At 33.0% G+C, this 14384-nt stretch overlaps 1 protein-coding gene across 1 annotated transcript; it reads right to left on the reverse strand.

Moving 5' to 3' along the window:
- Nucleotides 1-12236: 12236 nt before the first annotated feature.
- On the reverse strand, nucleotides 12237-14166 carry LOC111897685 (cytochrome P450 CYP82D47). Its single transcript, XM_023893633.3, has 2 exons — nucleotides 13188-14166; nucleotides 12237-13103 (listed from the first exon to the last, which is right to left on the reverse strand). Exons 1-2 carry the CDS (start codon nucleotides 14130-14132, stop codon nucleotides 12471-12473), a joined length of 1578 nt encoding a protein of 525 aa, XP_023749401.1. The 5' UTR covers nucleotides 14133-14166; the 3' UTR covers nucleotides 12237-12470.
- Between the last annotated feature and the right edge of the window lie 218 nt (nucleotides 14167-14384).

The following is a 14384-nucleotide window of genomic DNA, read 5'->3' on the forward strand; positions in this document are numbered from 1 at the left end:
ACATATATATATATATATATATATATATATATATATATATATATATATATATATATATATATATATATATATACTTGCAGGTTGTAAGAGAAAGTAAGAGTGGCAAATAAGAGAGGGAAAGTCGAAGGAAAATGGTGACGGTAAATCGATGAGAAAGGATTGTGTAATCAATAGTCTACCAATAAAATTAATTTTAATGTTTATTTTATTTTAAGAATTTGAATCATAAGCTAAAAGTGAAACATTTAAAAGATAAAAGATAAAAAAAAACTCATTTAAAATGTGACATAAATTTATATTATTTGAGAAAATACTTTTTTTAAATCATGGTTTTGAGTTTAGGGTTTTTATTTTCAAGTTTGACGTATATTGTTATCGGTGTGTTTTGCAACAACGAATACTACCAAAGCAATACAACGTTGATGGTTAATTTCCTTTAGGATATTAGTTCCCTTTTGACGGGTGATAAATTGTTTTTATTTCCATGTATAATTTCATGTCAACCAATAATTTCATTTCTATGAATATTTTCTTGTGAACTATGGGGTTTTTCAAATAACATTCAATATAAAAGAAAATATCATTTATCAAATAACATGGTTGTATTGGATTAAAAATAAAAATATAATGTTCCAAAAAAGTCTTATTTTCAAAATTTAACGTATCTAGTGATGTTTTTCTATACAATACGATATTGCAGTGCAATTTTTAAGCATATTTGTGTTGTACATCATATAAAACTTCTTGACACATAATGTAAACTATAGATGGTCAAAGGGTATATTGTCATAGAAATTATATTATTAAATCAACGTGCTTTGCAAATGTAAATGATTAATTATGATGTGTAATAAATTATAAAAGTTATATTATATACTTAAAATGACAAAAAAAAAATTATTGTTGAAAGATTTTATTACCTTGTTGGATTTTTATGTTAAAACACAATTTATTAAAAACATTGGAGATAAACAATATTTTAAAAACTGGTTTGAGTTGGCCGTTCGAACCTGTTGGAGCGGCTCAATTATAATTGATGTTATGTCTATTTCTAAACTCGAATAAATAGGTCAGTTTTGACAAAACTCGGTTCAGTTAGTTAAATTAAAACGGTTAAATCAATTAAACAGAACAAAAACACATAGAAAATAATCATTTTGCATATTAAATTTTGGTGGCATTTTTCACATCAATTTATATTTTACTAAATAAAAATGTATGGTAAATGTTACGAAATTTTTTGATACATTTGTATTCATCGAAAACTATATTTTGTTTTAATATTATACTTTATTTTCTTTTTAATATATGTGGGTTGATGTAAAATTATGATTATGTGGTATTTAATGTATTTTTTTAAAGAGGTATTTAATGTATTTTGATTGATGCACAACTTATTTTTATGCGTATTTTTAATGTTTGAACTTATGGATTTTAAATTCTTGATTTATAAATGTATGTATGTGTAAGAAAATATGAAAATTATAAAGATTGTTAACCCGACGGTCAAACTAGTTGCACCGGAAACCGATCACCATACTGGTTCAACTAAAAAACCGATTTTTAATACATTAAAGATAAAGCATCATTATTCAAATTTAAATATTCTAAATTCTAAAGTCGAAATCACTGCAAAATATTAATACAAAATGTACTTTACCTATTATATTATTTTGTTTGGATTTTGTTAAAAATCATTATTTAGAAAACGGATAGATAAAGCATTAATAAGTTTTCTTATGATATTAAAAATAAAAATACACAATAATTTGAAATAAAAATATAACAAAATAATTAAATTACTTATGTAATTCTTAAACTTTTAAAATCATAATATATCAATTAGAGAGTTTATAATTTAAAACTATTTTTTGGAAACACCACTCTAAAACTCAGTTCAATGGTGTTAAAAGTCGACAGGATGTTGGCATCATTTTTAAAATAAAAAATACTCTAATTTGCAACCACACTCTTACATATTCAAGGAAAACACACTCCTACCAAGTTTGATTTCTTTACAAAAAATAATAACAAAGAATGAGAGCTTCATAAAAATAACACTATTCATTAATATGTGGAGAAAGCTTCCAAACAATTTTTGTGCTTTTTCTCCATTTGAGTGTCAAGGCTTTTTCCCTTAAGGGTAAAATTGTACAAATCCTCCTGAAGTATTTGTCTAAAAGGAGGGGCTTCTACCATGAAGGAAATATTGACTAAAAGCAAGAAAGTAACTTCAATTCTAGGAGGCTGAAGTGACTGATTTCCTATAGTCAGATCCAGAACACCTTCCACGTGTCTCAGCTAAGGAAGTGTGTAACCGATAAGACGGTAGTGGTGCCATTAGAGGACATTCAGGTGGATGCGAGCATGAATTACATTGAGAGGCTGATTGTGATTTTGGATCGAAAGCTGAAGGTTCTAAGGAACAAACAGGTGCCCCTGGTTCTGGTCCAGTGACAACATCGGAGAGGGTCCGAGTTGACTTTGGAGTCGGAATCCGAGATGTGGAAGCAGTACACAGAGTTATTTCCAGAGCATGACTTTGATGGCGAAGTCGGATTCTTGTGGGGGAGAATTGTAACATTCGGATTTTCAGGTATATTGTTATTTATGTTTCTGGAAGGACTATTGAGCGACTAACGAGTTTATGCCACAACTCGTCGAGTAGGGTCGTGATATGCCATATAGATTAATGATCTACTCGACAATTCCGAGAACCGACTCGCCGAGTAGACGTTGTGAAGAGAAACCCAAAATCCCCAGGTTTAGGAACAATTTATGGCACTTATAGCCTCATTTGCGGCTCACCAAATGTTTACCTTCACAGAGAGAAAACCCTAACCGGCCATTGAGCTAAGAGAGAGTATTGAGCTAACTTTGAGTGTTTGGTGCATCTTTTGAAGAGAAGAGAAGGATTCCAAGCTAAGGGACGAGAAGGGGCTGTTAGATCCGTGGTTATTTCACCTTAGAGCTTCTGGGAAAGGTATAAAGCTCACATCTTTCTCATTTTGTTGAGTAGATCTCATGATTTTGGGAGTTTAGGGCTTTTTCCATCTAATAGAAGGACCTTGAGTGTTTTGAGTTCACAGATAGGTTTGGACTTCAGATCTGGACTATTCGAGGTCCCTAAAGTCCAAAAGTCCTTACTTTATTCAGCCATAACAGGTTGAAAAAACCCTTAATAGACTATGTTTTTTTGCATTTCAAGCCTAAGTGCCATGCATGGACGTAAAGCTCGTGGCTTTACATGATAAACGAGCCTGAAGAGTTTAGATCTAGAGTTTGGGAAGGTTTTCTACCTTGAAATTGTCTATTTAAGACTTGGGTATGAATGGACTCGACGAGTCAATGAGCTGACTCGACAAGTCAGTTAGAGTTTGCCCTCATAAGCATGATCATACAACAACTCAATGAGTTAGGGTCAACTCGACAAGTTGAGTTGAACCTTCACGAGACTTCTGAGGAAAACGAGTGGACTAGACGAGTCACACGGGTGCACTCAACGAGTCGAGTCAAACATGGACTGTTGACTCGAGGTTGACTTCTGTTGACTTTAGGCTTTGGTTAAATATGAGTAATGGAGACCATGGGGGCAAAACGGTCTTTTGCCCATTCCTAGAGTTAGAGAGAGAGATCAACCCTTAGTGTATTTTGAGTATGAGTAGAGTAATAATTAGAGATAATTATCCTATGTGTTAGGCGGAGGCTAGTTCAAGATTTCCGAGTACGAGACTTTTGCTTGCTTGCTTACGAGGTGAGTGTTCTCACTATACTTACCATGAGTGGTACCCTTGTGTGACTGAGATGTATTATGTGCTTATTCGTGTATTATGATGCTTTGCATTTCGTCTTTTTGGTTTATGCTTACTGTTATGAACTTATTTAGTAAGGGCCTGAGGGTCCACCCGAGTTGTGGGGCCGAAGGGTCTCCATTGGAACACATTGATCTGAGTGTCATATTGAGTTAGCCTCGAGTTGTTAATGTGATGTGTGTGGAATTTTGGGGAACTCACTTAGATTTGTGCTTACCGTGTTATGTGTTATGTCTTTGAGATACCTTTAAGGATCACGGGAAGGCACCGGTCTGATTGTACTCACATTAGCGATTGAGTTATGATTTAGAGGATCCTGGAGTTTTGATATATGAACAATTTTTATATGAGATTTAATGATTTGACATTGTGACATTTTGTGTTTTTAAATTGAAAATTTTGGTTTGAAATTTACGTCGATATATTTTACTTAAATATAACTTTTATAAAAAAAGGAGTACATTTTAGTATTTCACTATTTTGTGGGTTACAACCCAAAAATTATGATGTTGACTCTACATTTTGAAACTAGACAAACTATTCACTATGTGTTTATATAAATGTTCTTGAAAAACAGACATGATAATCTATAATTGGTATAGTTTGAGAGTTACAAACACTAAATAATCATTTCAAAAGAAATAAATAATTATTAAAGGTATAATTATTTTACTTACAAGATAACGAATTTTCAACACCATAGATGTATACCAGTTGATATAGACTTGTGAGACACTACTTCATTGTACCCACCAGAGTACCCGGTAAATTCTTAAATTATAACCAGAGTCTCTTGTAGAAAGAGTGTGACATTTGTGTATAGATCTATACGAGATTGACAACCCCGCATCTCGACTGTTAGTTGCAGTTAGATCGGCAGGTCTGAGGTGACAAATGTCGTAACACTATCGACACCTGCAGAACATTGTTCAGGCCACTAGTCATATTAGTATGGTTATAACAACTCACATAGAGTATCAGCGATACATTGGATTTACGGGTTAACATACATCCGAGTAGTTTTATACAAAAATAAAATTACATAACACTACCTTTCAGTACAACTTTACCTACATTGGTCTTTGGATTGAGACTTATGTTTCATTTATAAGAAAATATTGGATTTTATGGAAGTATACACTATCTTTTTACACGAAACAGTTACAATCTTCCTTGCATAGAAAAACACTTATGAACTCACCAACTTAATTGTTGACGTTTTTCAAAATCACTTGTATTCTCAGAAAACCAGTAAACAGGTAACCACGAGAGTTTTTGGAGTGTGGGACGTCCTCACATCATTTCATTCATTTTTGTCACATGCATATGGTGTCATGTAAATAATATTTGAGTACAATGTAAACTTTTTTACTATTCAATGTAATGGTTGTGATGCTTGTTCCATTTATAATCAATTGTTATGATACTATACATGAAAGTCATCCAACCCGAGACATTTCCATCATTCTGGTTTAGGGGTGTGACAAAATTCTTTTGTTAATCTATAAGAGATGTTAAGCTGCGAGATAGGTTTGGATCTAACATTAGTAAGAAAATGGTAGATAATGATACTAACATTATTGGGTTGAAATATCCTGACTATCACAATCTTATGCAATGTTTGATACTGATTGGAGTTAGAGCCTTATTGGACAAAGAAACATCTACACCGATTGTAAATCTTTGCATATTTTTGAAGAAAATTTGCTCTGGACTACTAAAGGTAAAGGATATGAGGAAATCAAAAAAAGATATTATTAGAATCATGTGCAAGTTAGAGTTGACTTATCCTACACTGGTTTTTGACATTATTATTCATTTACTTTTGCATTTCCCAGATGAAGCGGTTTCCAAGAGGTTGTATAGTTGAAGGTTATGTTGTTGAAAAATATTTATCATTTTGTTCAATGTACCTTTGAGATGTGTAGACTCAATTCATTCGCCCTGAAGGAAATGAGGACGTTGTCATTGAAAAAGCAAGGTTTTGAATGTTTGAGTTTAAGTGTCGACCGGCAAGTGCAATGCAAATCGAACATCTTGATCTCAGGGAAAGACGTAATATAGAATGGTTTATAATGAATATTTGTGAAGATACATCAAGTAAGTGTTCTTATCTTTACCTTTCATTATCTATTGTTACTTTTTTCCATTCATTAAATGAGGACGTTGTCATTGAAAAAGCAAGGTTTGGATGTTTGAGTTTAAGTGTCGACTGACCAGCGCAATGTAAATCGAACGTCTTGATCTCGGACAAAAAGGTAATATAGAATGGTATATAATGAATATTTGTGAAGAAATATAACAATACATCAAGTGTTCTTATCTTTTTCTTTTATTATCTATTGTTACTTTTTGCCATTCATTATATATATATATATATATATATATATATATATATATATATATATATATCATCGATATAGAAAATTCAAATCTGAAAAACCTTAAAGTGACGGAAAGATAGAATTTCCCAAATGGTTTCTCAAAAATATAATAATAATTTACCAAAAAATATTTTTGTTCAATATAACGAATCAAGAATACCTAACACATTAATATATGTTTAATAGTTTTCCAGATGGAAACAGAAAACTCTCCAGAATTACAAAGAGGTGTCGACCCTTTCAATGGGTTCACAAATGAATGTTTATACTTACACCATGTGCATAGTAAATGGTGTTAGGTTTATGGTACTTAGTCATGATGCACAACACCCAACAGAAAACTCTAAATTTCGGGTTCTAGCAGTGGGTGAGAATGGAGGGAAATATTATGCCCAATTAGAAGAGATTATAGAGGTGGAGTATCCACATGATTAATCGACTATAATATTTCGGTATAAGTGGTTCGATATAAGACATATTATTGATGATAATTTCAACAGTATCAACATAGAAAAAGAAGCGTAGAAGATGATCAAATCATATATGCTTCACAAGCTAAACAAGTGTTCTACATCCGCGGTCTATCTCAAAGAAACCAAAACGACAACCCTCGTTGTTTCGCTGAGCATGTTAAGCATCAAATTATTTGGGATCTACCATCCAAATATGTTCATGTTCAAAATGCTTACAGTGACTCTATCCAAAATGTCAATAATATGGAGGCCGTAAATGTTGATGATGTAGACGTAGTTCAAAACAACTCTTCATTCGGTGCTATAATTTTTATCGACTTCTGATAATACTTTCAAAACAATGTTGATGTAGCTCAAAACAGTGTTGATTAAGATGATGAGGACGGGACTGAAGTACCTTCGCCAACGGGTAGAATCGATATTGTTTCCGAGGAAGAGACTGATTATGATGATGACGATTATGATTACGATACTAATGAAGAAGACATTGAAGTATATGAGGGAGATTTTCATAAAATAAATCGTATGTTTTTTCTAGTAGAAACTTTATTTGAAGTCTAAGTTTTATTCACATTGTTTATCTATATTGTAGATCTTTTAATTTTGAAGGCTAAAGTTTATTCGTATTGTGTTTCTATATTGTACATCTTGTAATTTTGCGGGCTATATATGCAGTTTAGTTGGACGATAATATTTTACATGATGGTGGATGTTAAGGGCCTAGGACATGGAGGTGATAGAGCAAGGGATCCACCACATCCGATAAGCATTGGTCGCAGACAACACAAACAAGATGGTATGTTTTGATGGGTTTTATACAAACAAACAATCCTATGTGTGCATGCAACCCTAGATTTGAGGATCTATGTTTTCACTATTAGACATACAAGCATTGAACACAAAAATTAGAAGCCCTAGGAGGCACATGTAATTTTCGAAATTAACATATAATTAGGGTTAGGATACATACCTTGATTGTTATATTGTAATAACAATCAAATCCTTTAAGATCTTGAACTTTGGTAGCAAGCGCCACAAGTGTCGCGCCTCTAATGGCTCACAAACAAACCTAGCAACCAAGGATTACTATGGAGAGAGAGAAGTAGAGTAGAATTTCGGCCCTTAGCCTTTCTTGGAGTGCCATCCACGAAATCCAACCCTATAGGGGTTTATATAGGTGATAATGAAGGTTTAGGATAAGGCAGGTGTATCTTAGATAACCCTAATCCCTTAACTTCCTCCCTAAGGCTTCCAAGGCACCCTTAGAGCCTAAGGAAACCCTAGGACACTCTAGATTTCGTTCCCCACCTCTAAGGGAGGTTCTAGAATGCTCAATGCATAACTTTTGAACATTGTCACCTTTAGTCCCTGTAGTTTCAATTAATTCCTTTAATCCCAAAATTAATTCCAAATTAATTTCTGATTAAATATTAATTAAACAATATGATTTTTAATTAATATATTATATCCATAATACATTAATAAATCATTTATCTTGATTATTAATTTATTAACCAAGCAATAAATTAATAGATCATTCTTCTCTCTCTAACAATTATCCTATTCAATTGTCAGGTTTGAAGACAACCCAAAAGGACATTGTTACTATCAATTCAAGTATATAACAATTATAGTTATGGGCTTAGACACCTAATCCAACAAGTTTTATATGATAATATTTATTATCTATTTTTATTTATTTATTATAACCTATTTATGAATAGTATTTTTAATTATATATTTTAGATGAGCTTCCTAAAAAAGAAGACGTCTATCAAAAAACATCCATCTATCAACGCTGATACGACAAACAAGGGAAAGACCACATATTTGGATTTTGAAAAGGAGCTCACATATTCCCCTGTCGAGAAATATGGTAATTGGTTTACCCATGAGATTGGGAGGTATATGTGCGATAATATCCTTTTTAGCATATCTGTTTGGGCCAATAGTCCCCTACTATAAGAAATGCCATAGTCGTATTTATAGGTAATTTGGATTATATTTTATGTTTAGTTGTGATTTAATTAACATATTTCTTTGTATTTGTAGACGTGGATGTAATTTAAAACAACTCTTCATCTGGTGCTATACTTTTTATAGGCTTCACACAATACTTTCAAAACGAAGTTGATGTGTCTTAAAACAATGTTGATTTAGATGACGAAGAGAACACTGAAGTACCTTTACCAACAGGGAAAATCAGTAGTGTTTCCGAGAAAGAGACTGATTATGTTGATGACGATTCTGATTATGATATTGATGAAGAAGACATTTAAGTAGACGAGGGAGATTCTGATTAAAAAAAATCATATGTTTTTTTTAATAGAAAATTTATTTGAAGTCTAACTTTTATTCATATTTTTTATCTATAGTGTACATTTTTTTAATTTTGTAGGCTAACTTTTATTCATATTTTTTTTTCTATGTCGTACATCTTGTAATTTTGCTGGATATGTTTGGGGTCTAGTTGGGCAATACTCCTTTACATGGTCGGCCTAGGACATGGATGTGATGGAGCCGGGGATCCACCACCTCTAATAGGCATTAGTCGTAGACAACACAAACAAGATGGTAAGTGTTATATGATATATTTGTTAGCTATATTTATTTATTTATTATAAGCTATCATGACTAATATATTTAATTATATATTTCAGCTGAGCTTCCAAAAAAGAAGAGGTCTATAGAAAAAACATCCAACTATCAAAAGTGATATGAGGAAACAAGGTAAAGCCCACATATTTGGATTTCGACAGGGAGCTCATATATTCCCAGGTCGGGGAAACATGGTAATTGGTTTATCCATGAGATTGGGAGGAATATGTGGAAGAACATCCTTTTTAGCGTATCCGTTTCAGACAATGTTTCTCTCTTTTTTAAAAATGCCACAGTCATGTATTTAAAGGTAACTTGGATAATATTTGAAGTTTAGTTGTGATCGATATTCAATTAACAAACTTTTTTGTATTTTTATAAAATGTTTATCGATAAGCTTAGCTTGGATGCTGAGCGTGCTCAGCTGTTGCGGAGTACTGATGAGACTCTACACAAAATTTACAAAGGCCAGAAAAGTAAAGCAAACGCTTATTTTCCGAACAACTGAGGGCTTGCAGATATCCCAAGGGAATTAGCCACCCCCTCCCGAGGGTATGTCTTGTGAAAATTGGGCGGAAAATGAATATTTTCAAACGCCCGATTTATAAAGCGTTTGGCATAAAAAAAAGGAGTATGTTCACAACAATAGGTTGTAAATAAAGAGGGGCCATGCTCATATATCATTGCCTCTTTTAAAGAGGTAAGATATGATATATTTAAATGTTCATTTAAAGTATAATTAACCTAATTTTTAATGTTAAATAGGAAATCACTCGACTTGAAGCATTTCGTAAGTCTAATACAGATCGTTAAGAGGTATTTAGTTGTCCTGCAGTCGAGCAACAATACATAAGTGGTTAATTTGTTTTTTCATATAAGTGTTTATATCGTTAAGCAGTATTTAGTAATATAGTTTTTATGATGTTTATCTTTTTTTGAAAATACAGAATGTTTTACTCCAAGTGATCAATCAACAAACTCAAGCTTTTTTCTGAAGCAAACAGTTTAACACCAAAGGATATAAAAATTTATTTAGAAAGAATATTTGGTTCTCGACGTGACCATATCAGAGACAAAGGTCTTATACATTCTAGGATTGTTTCTATGTATGACCACGAACAACCATTGACAAAGCCACCACCACAATCACAGGTAATTTTTAGTATTTTGTAGGATTGGTATGATGCTATAAAAAAATTGTATTTTGTAGTTTGGTAATTTTTGGAAAGTACAATGCTACAATGGAAAAATTAAAGAAAAAAAGTATAATGTTCTAATGTATATGCAATATTGTACATGTTGTGTGTTTAAGTGTATTTGAAAAGTAGAATGCTATAATGATATATTGGTAATTGTTAGTTTAGTACAGTACAATGCTATAATGGAAATATGAAAAACAAGTACAATGTTATAATGTATATGCAATATTATGTATGATATAGTTTGGTTATAGTTTGATATGCTCGTATTTTGTAGTTTGGTAATTTTTGAAATGTACAATGTTATAATGGAAATATGAAAAAAAAAAAGGTACAATGCTATAATGTTTATGCAATGTTGTGTACGATGTATGTTTAAGTGTATTTGGAAAGTAGAATGTTATAATGATACATTGGTAATCGTTAGTTTAGTATAGTACAATCCGATAATGGAAATATGAAAAAAGTACAATGCTATAATATATATGAAATATTGTGTAGGATCTAGTTTAGTTGTCGTTTGATACGTTGGTATTTTGTAGTTTGGTTATTTTTGGAAAGTACAATGTTATTAAAATATCTTGGTAATATATTTTGTTTTCTTTTTAGTTGCAAGTGCTGCAAACAATGCTAAAAGATCCGACCTTAATGCGACACTGGGAGACTGGTTTTAATTGTTGCCGCCACGAAATGAGAACGAAGGAAACAAGGGGAATGATGAGGATGAGTAGCTGCTTTTTAGGATTTATGAAATGTTTTGTTTGGGTTAGTATTTTGGATATATCACACTATGTTTGGATGATGAGCATTTTGGATTGGCTGTTTGGGTTATTATTTTGGATTAGATATGATTATTAAATGTGGCTAATGTTTCGAACTATTTTTCTGCAAAATAAAGTTTGGTTGTAGTTTTTATACCTCTAATATTTTTTTTATAATTTTAATGTTAAATAAAAAAATTGTTTTGGTCAAAAATTAATCAAGTTATTCAACCAACATTGTATGAGAGATTGTGGTGTTAGGATAATGCAAGTCTGGAATAATAATCAAAGTGAGAAAAATAAGTTACAAGGAAATCCCTTCATCCTAATTTATAGGATCTCCGACATAAAACCTTGGAAAATGATAATGAACACCTGTTTTGTTGCTTTTTTTATTGATTTTAATATGAGATTATAGAGATGATGAAGATAATACGAGTACAAGTGTAATGGTAGAGCTAACTGTGTGTAGTTTGCAATTTACAGGTGTTATATACAGTCTAAGCTAATCATCAAGAAATCCAATATTTTTTAGATCCTCCTTGAACAAATATTTGCATTTTGTTTGACTTAAAATTCCGGTGTGTTAAGCTTGGTTGAAATCATTCTCCGTTGACAATAAGTCTTGTGTTGAATAATTTGACACAAATGAGAAAAAGAAAAATTAGTATAACCGTTACAAGCATTAGAAAATATTAGTGATAATAGTCAGGATCCTAAGGTATGTTTAAGGAGTACCTTAGGATCCTGAGGGTTCAAGACTACTAAGGATCTTGAATTTGATTCCGGGATCCTGCCCCTAACAAAAGGAAAATACAATTAGCAGCGACCAACATGTATTGTTGGTGATAGGTCTTTTGCGGCTACGATAAACAATAGCGATGACATACAGAGCATTTGCAACGACATAACAGCGGTGACCTTTTAACGGCGACACGACTCTACAAAAGCCTTTAGCAATGACATTCCTCACTTTTAGCAGTGACACCTATCGCCGTTAATGTTCGCACGGAAAAACATTTTTTATTTCATTGCTAATTGAAATTGAGAAATTACATTGCTTAAATAAAATAATACTAATAATAATAATAATAATAATAAAACCAAGAAACAGAAGAAAACTAAAATGACAGACCACAACTCCATGACTACTGAAACACACTTTTCACACTCACTAATGCAGAAATAAAGACTGGTGGCAACGATTATTCGAATAAGATAAGCATAATTGGAACTTGATATATCATGGACCAATATCATACATATTAGAGGATAAACGAGGGCACAAAAGGACGTCAAGTGGTGTTGCTTTGCCGTTGGTCATACCCATGCTTTCCGTCATATCAACAAGTTCGTCTGATGGTTTTTCAATCGTAAATTGTTGTATCAAACTAGCTAACGTTAAACCCAAAGCCTGCAGGGAAAATGAAATACCAGGGCACATTCTTCTGCCTGTACCAAAAGGAAGCAATTCATAATGGTTTCCCTTGACATCGATATCCTTGTGACTTGTCAAGAATCTCTCAGGCTTGAATTCGGTGGGATCTGACCATATATTTGGGTCACGTTGCAACTTCCAAAGATTTACCAAAAGACGAGTTCCTTTTGGAATGTTGTAGCCACCCACAATACAGTCCTCTATTGACTCGTGAGGAACAGAGAGAGGTCCAGCAGGGTATAAGCGGAAACTTTCTTTGATGATGGCATTGAGGTAGACTAAGTTCTTCAAGTCTGACTCCTTCACCAGTCTGTCCCTTCCAACATGTTCATCAATTTCCTCTTGGGCAATTTCTAATGCTTTTGGGTTGTTGAGCAACAACGCTAAAGCCCACGTTAATGTCGCGGATGTAGTCTCGGTGCCTGCTACTAGGAGTTGCTGTGAATAGAATATAGCTAGGTAAAAAGCTAAACTAATATTTAAATGAATCACAAAGCAATGAGATAAAAACATTGAGCTTACTAGACACGTAGATTTGATTATTGTATCTTCGTCAAAACCCTTGAAATCATCTTCAAAAGCATCTTGAACAATGGAAATTAGCACATGCATGAAGTCTTTGTTCCCTTCGTGTTGTATAGTTTTACTCTCCTCTCTGTGCTCCTTTACATATCGGTCAAAAAAATTGTCCAAATCCTTCCGAGTAGTCTTCATTGCCTTTTTGTATCCGCCAACATCCAAGTAGCTAAGAAAAGGTATAAAATCAGTAACCACGAATACCCCTAGTAATTTAAATAGTTTCCTTGACACAGCCTGAAATTGAAGTCCTTCTTTATCATGTGGCGGAAACCTCTTTCCTATAATTACCCTAACCATGTTGTTTACAAGCAAGTTCCCACACCATTGCTTCATCTCCACCTTCACCATCTCTGAATTTTCACTACGTTTGTTCTTTAGCCAACGATCATATAAATCATTAACAGATGATTTAAGTTCTGAAGCTCGAATATATCCAAGCATCTCAACTCTTCGTTGAGAAAGAACCTCCAACACAACCATCTTGCGTACTTTTCGCCAATAGTCGCCATATGCAGCCAGGCCAAATATAGAATAGTTATAGCCCAAGATTTTTGCTCCCGTCATTTTAGGTCGACTTGCAAGGGCTTTGTCATTGGTAGTAAAGCATTCTTTTGCAATCGCTGCATCACTCACCACCAAAGCTTGATGAACACCAAGCTTGATGGTGAAAACAGGGCCATGTTTGTCTGCCATGCCACCTAAAACCTTGTGAGGTAGCTCAGGTCCACCTAAAAGGTGTAAGTGTCCGATTATCGGCCATGCACCTTTTGCTTGAGGTGGTTTTTGGTTCGTCGCTGTCTTTACACTCTTTTTGTGGAGTAATAAACGGTATACAAGAATAGAAAAGATTGTTGCAACAATCGTTGATACTATGAGGTAGAACTGCATGGCTGAGTAAGTGAAATGGATGTGTAGTTATATTTATGAGAAGACCTTTCTATTTATAGGCAAACTGAAAATCTATAATAAGGGAGCTATTATTGATATAGGGATATAGTCGATTATTACTCATCAAGCAATCAAATCTTTTCAATATACCTTTTTAATGTGCACTAAAAATGGGTTGTTTTTAATGTGCAAACATTTCCATTTTTGTTTTTTTTATGCATTGTAACTCCTTAATCTTTTCACCGGTTACAT

The sequence above is a fragment of the Lactuca sativa genome, chromosome 4 (assembly GCF_002870075.4).
Source record: "Lactuca sativa cultivar Salinas chromosome 4, Lsat_Salinas_v11, whole genome shotgun sequence".
Taxonomy (NCBI): domain Eukaryota; kingdom Viridiplantae; phylum Streptophyta; class Magnoliopsida; order Asterales; family Asteraceae; genus Lactuca; species Lactuca sativa.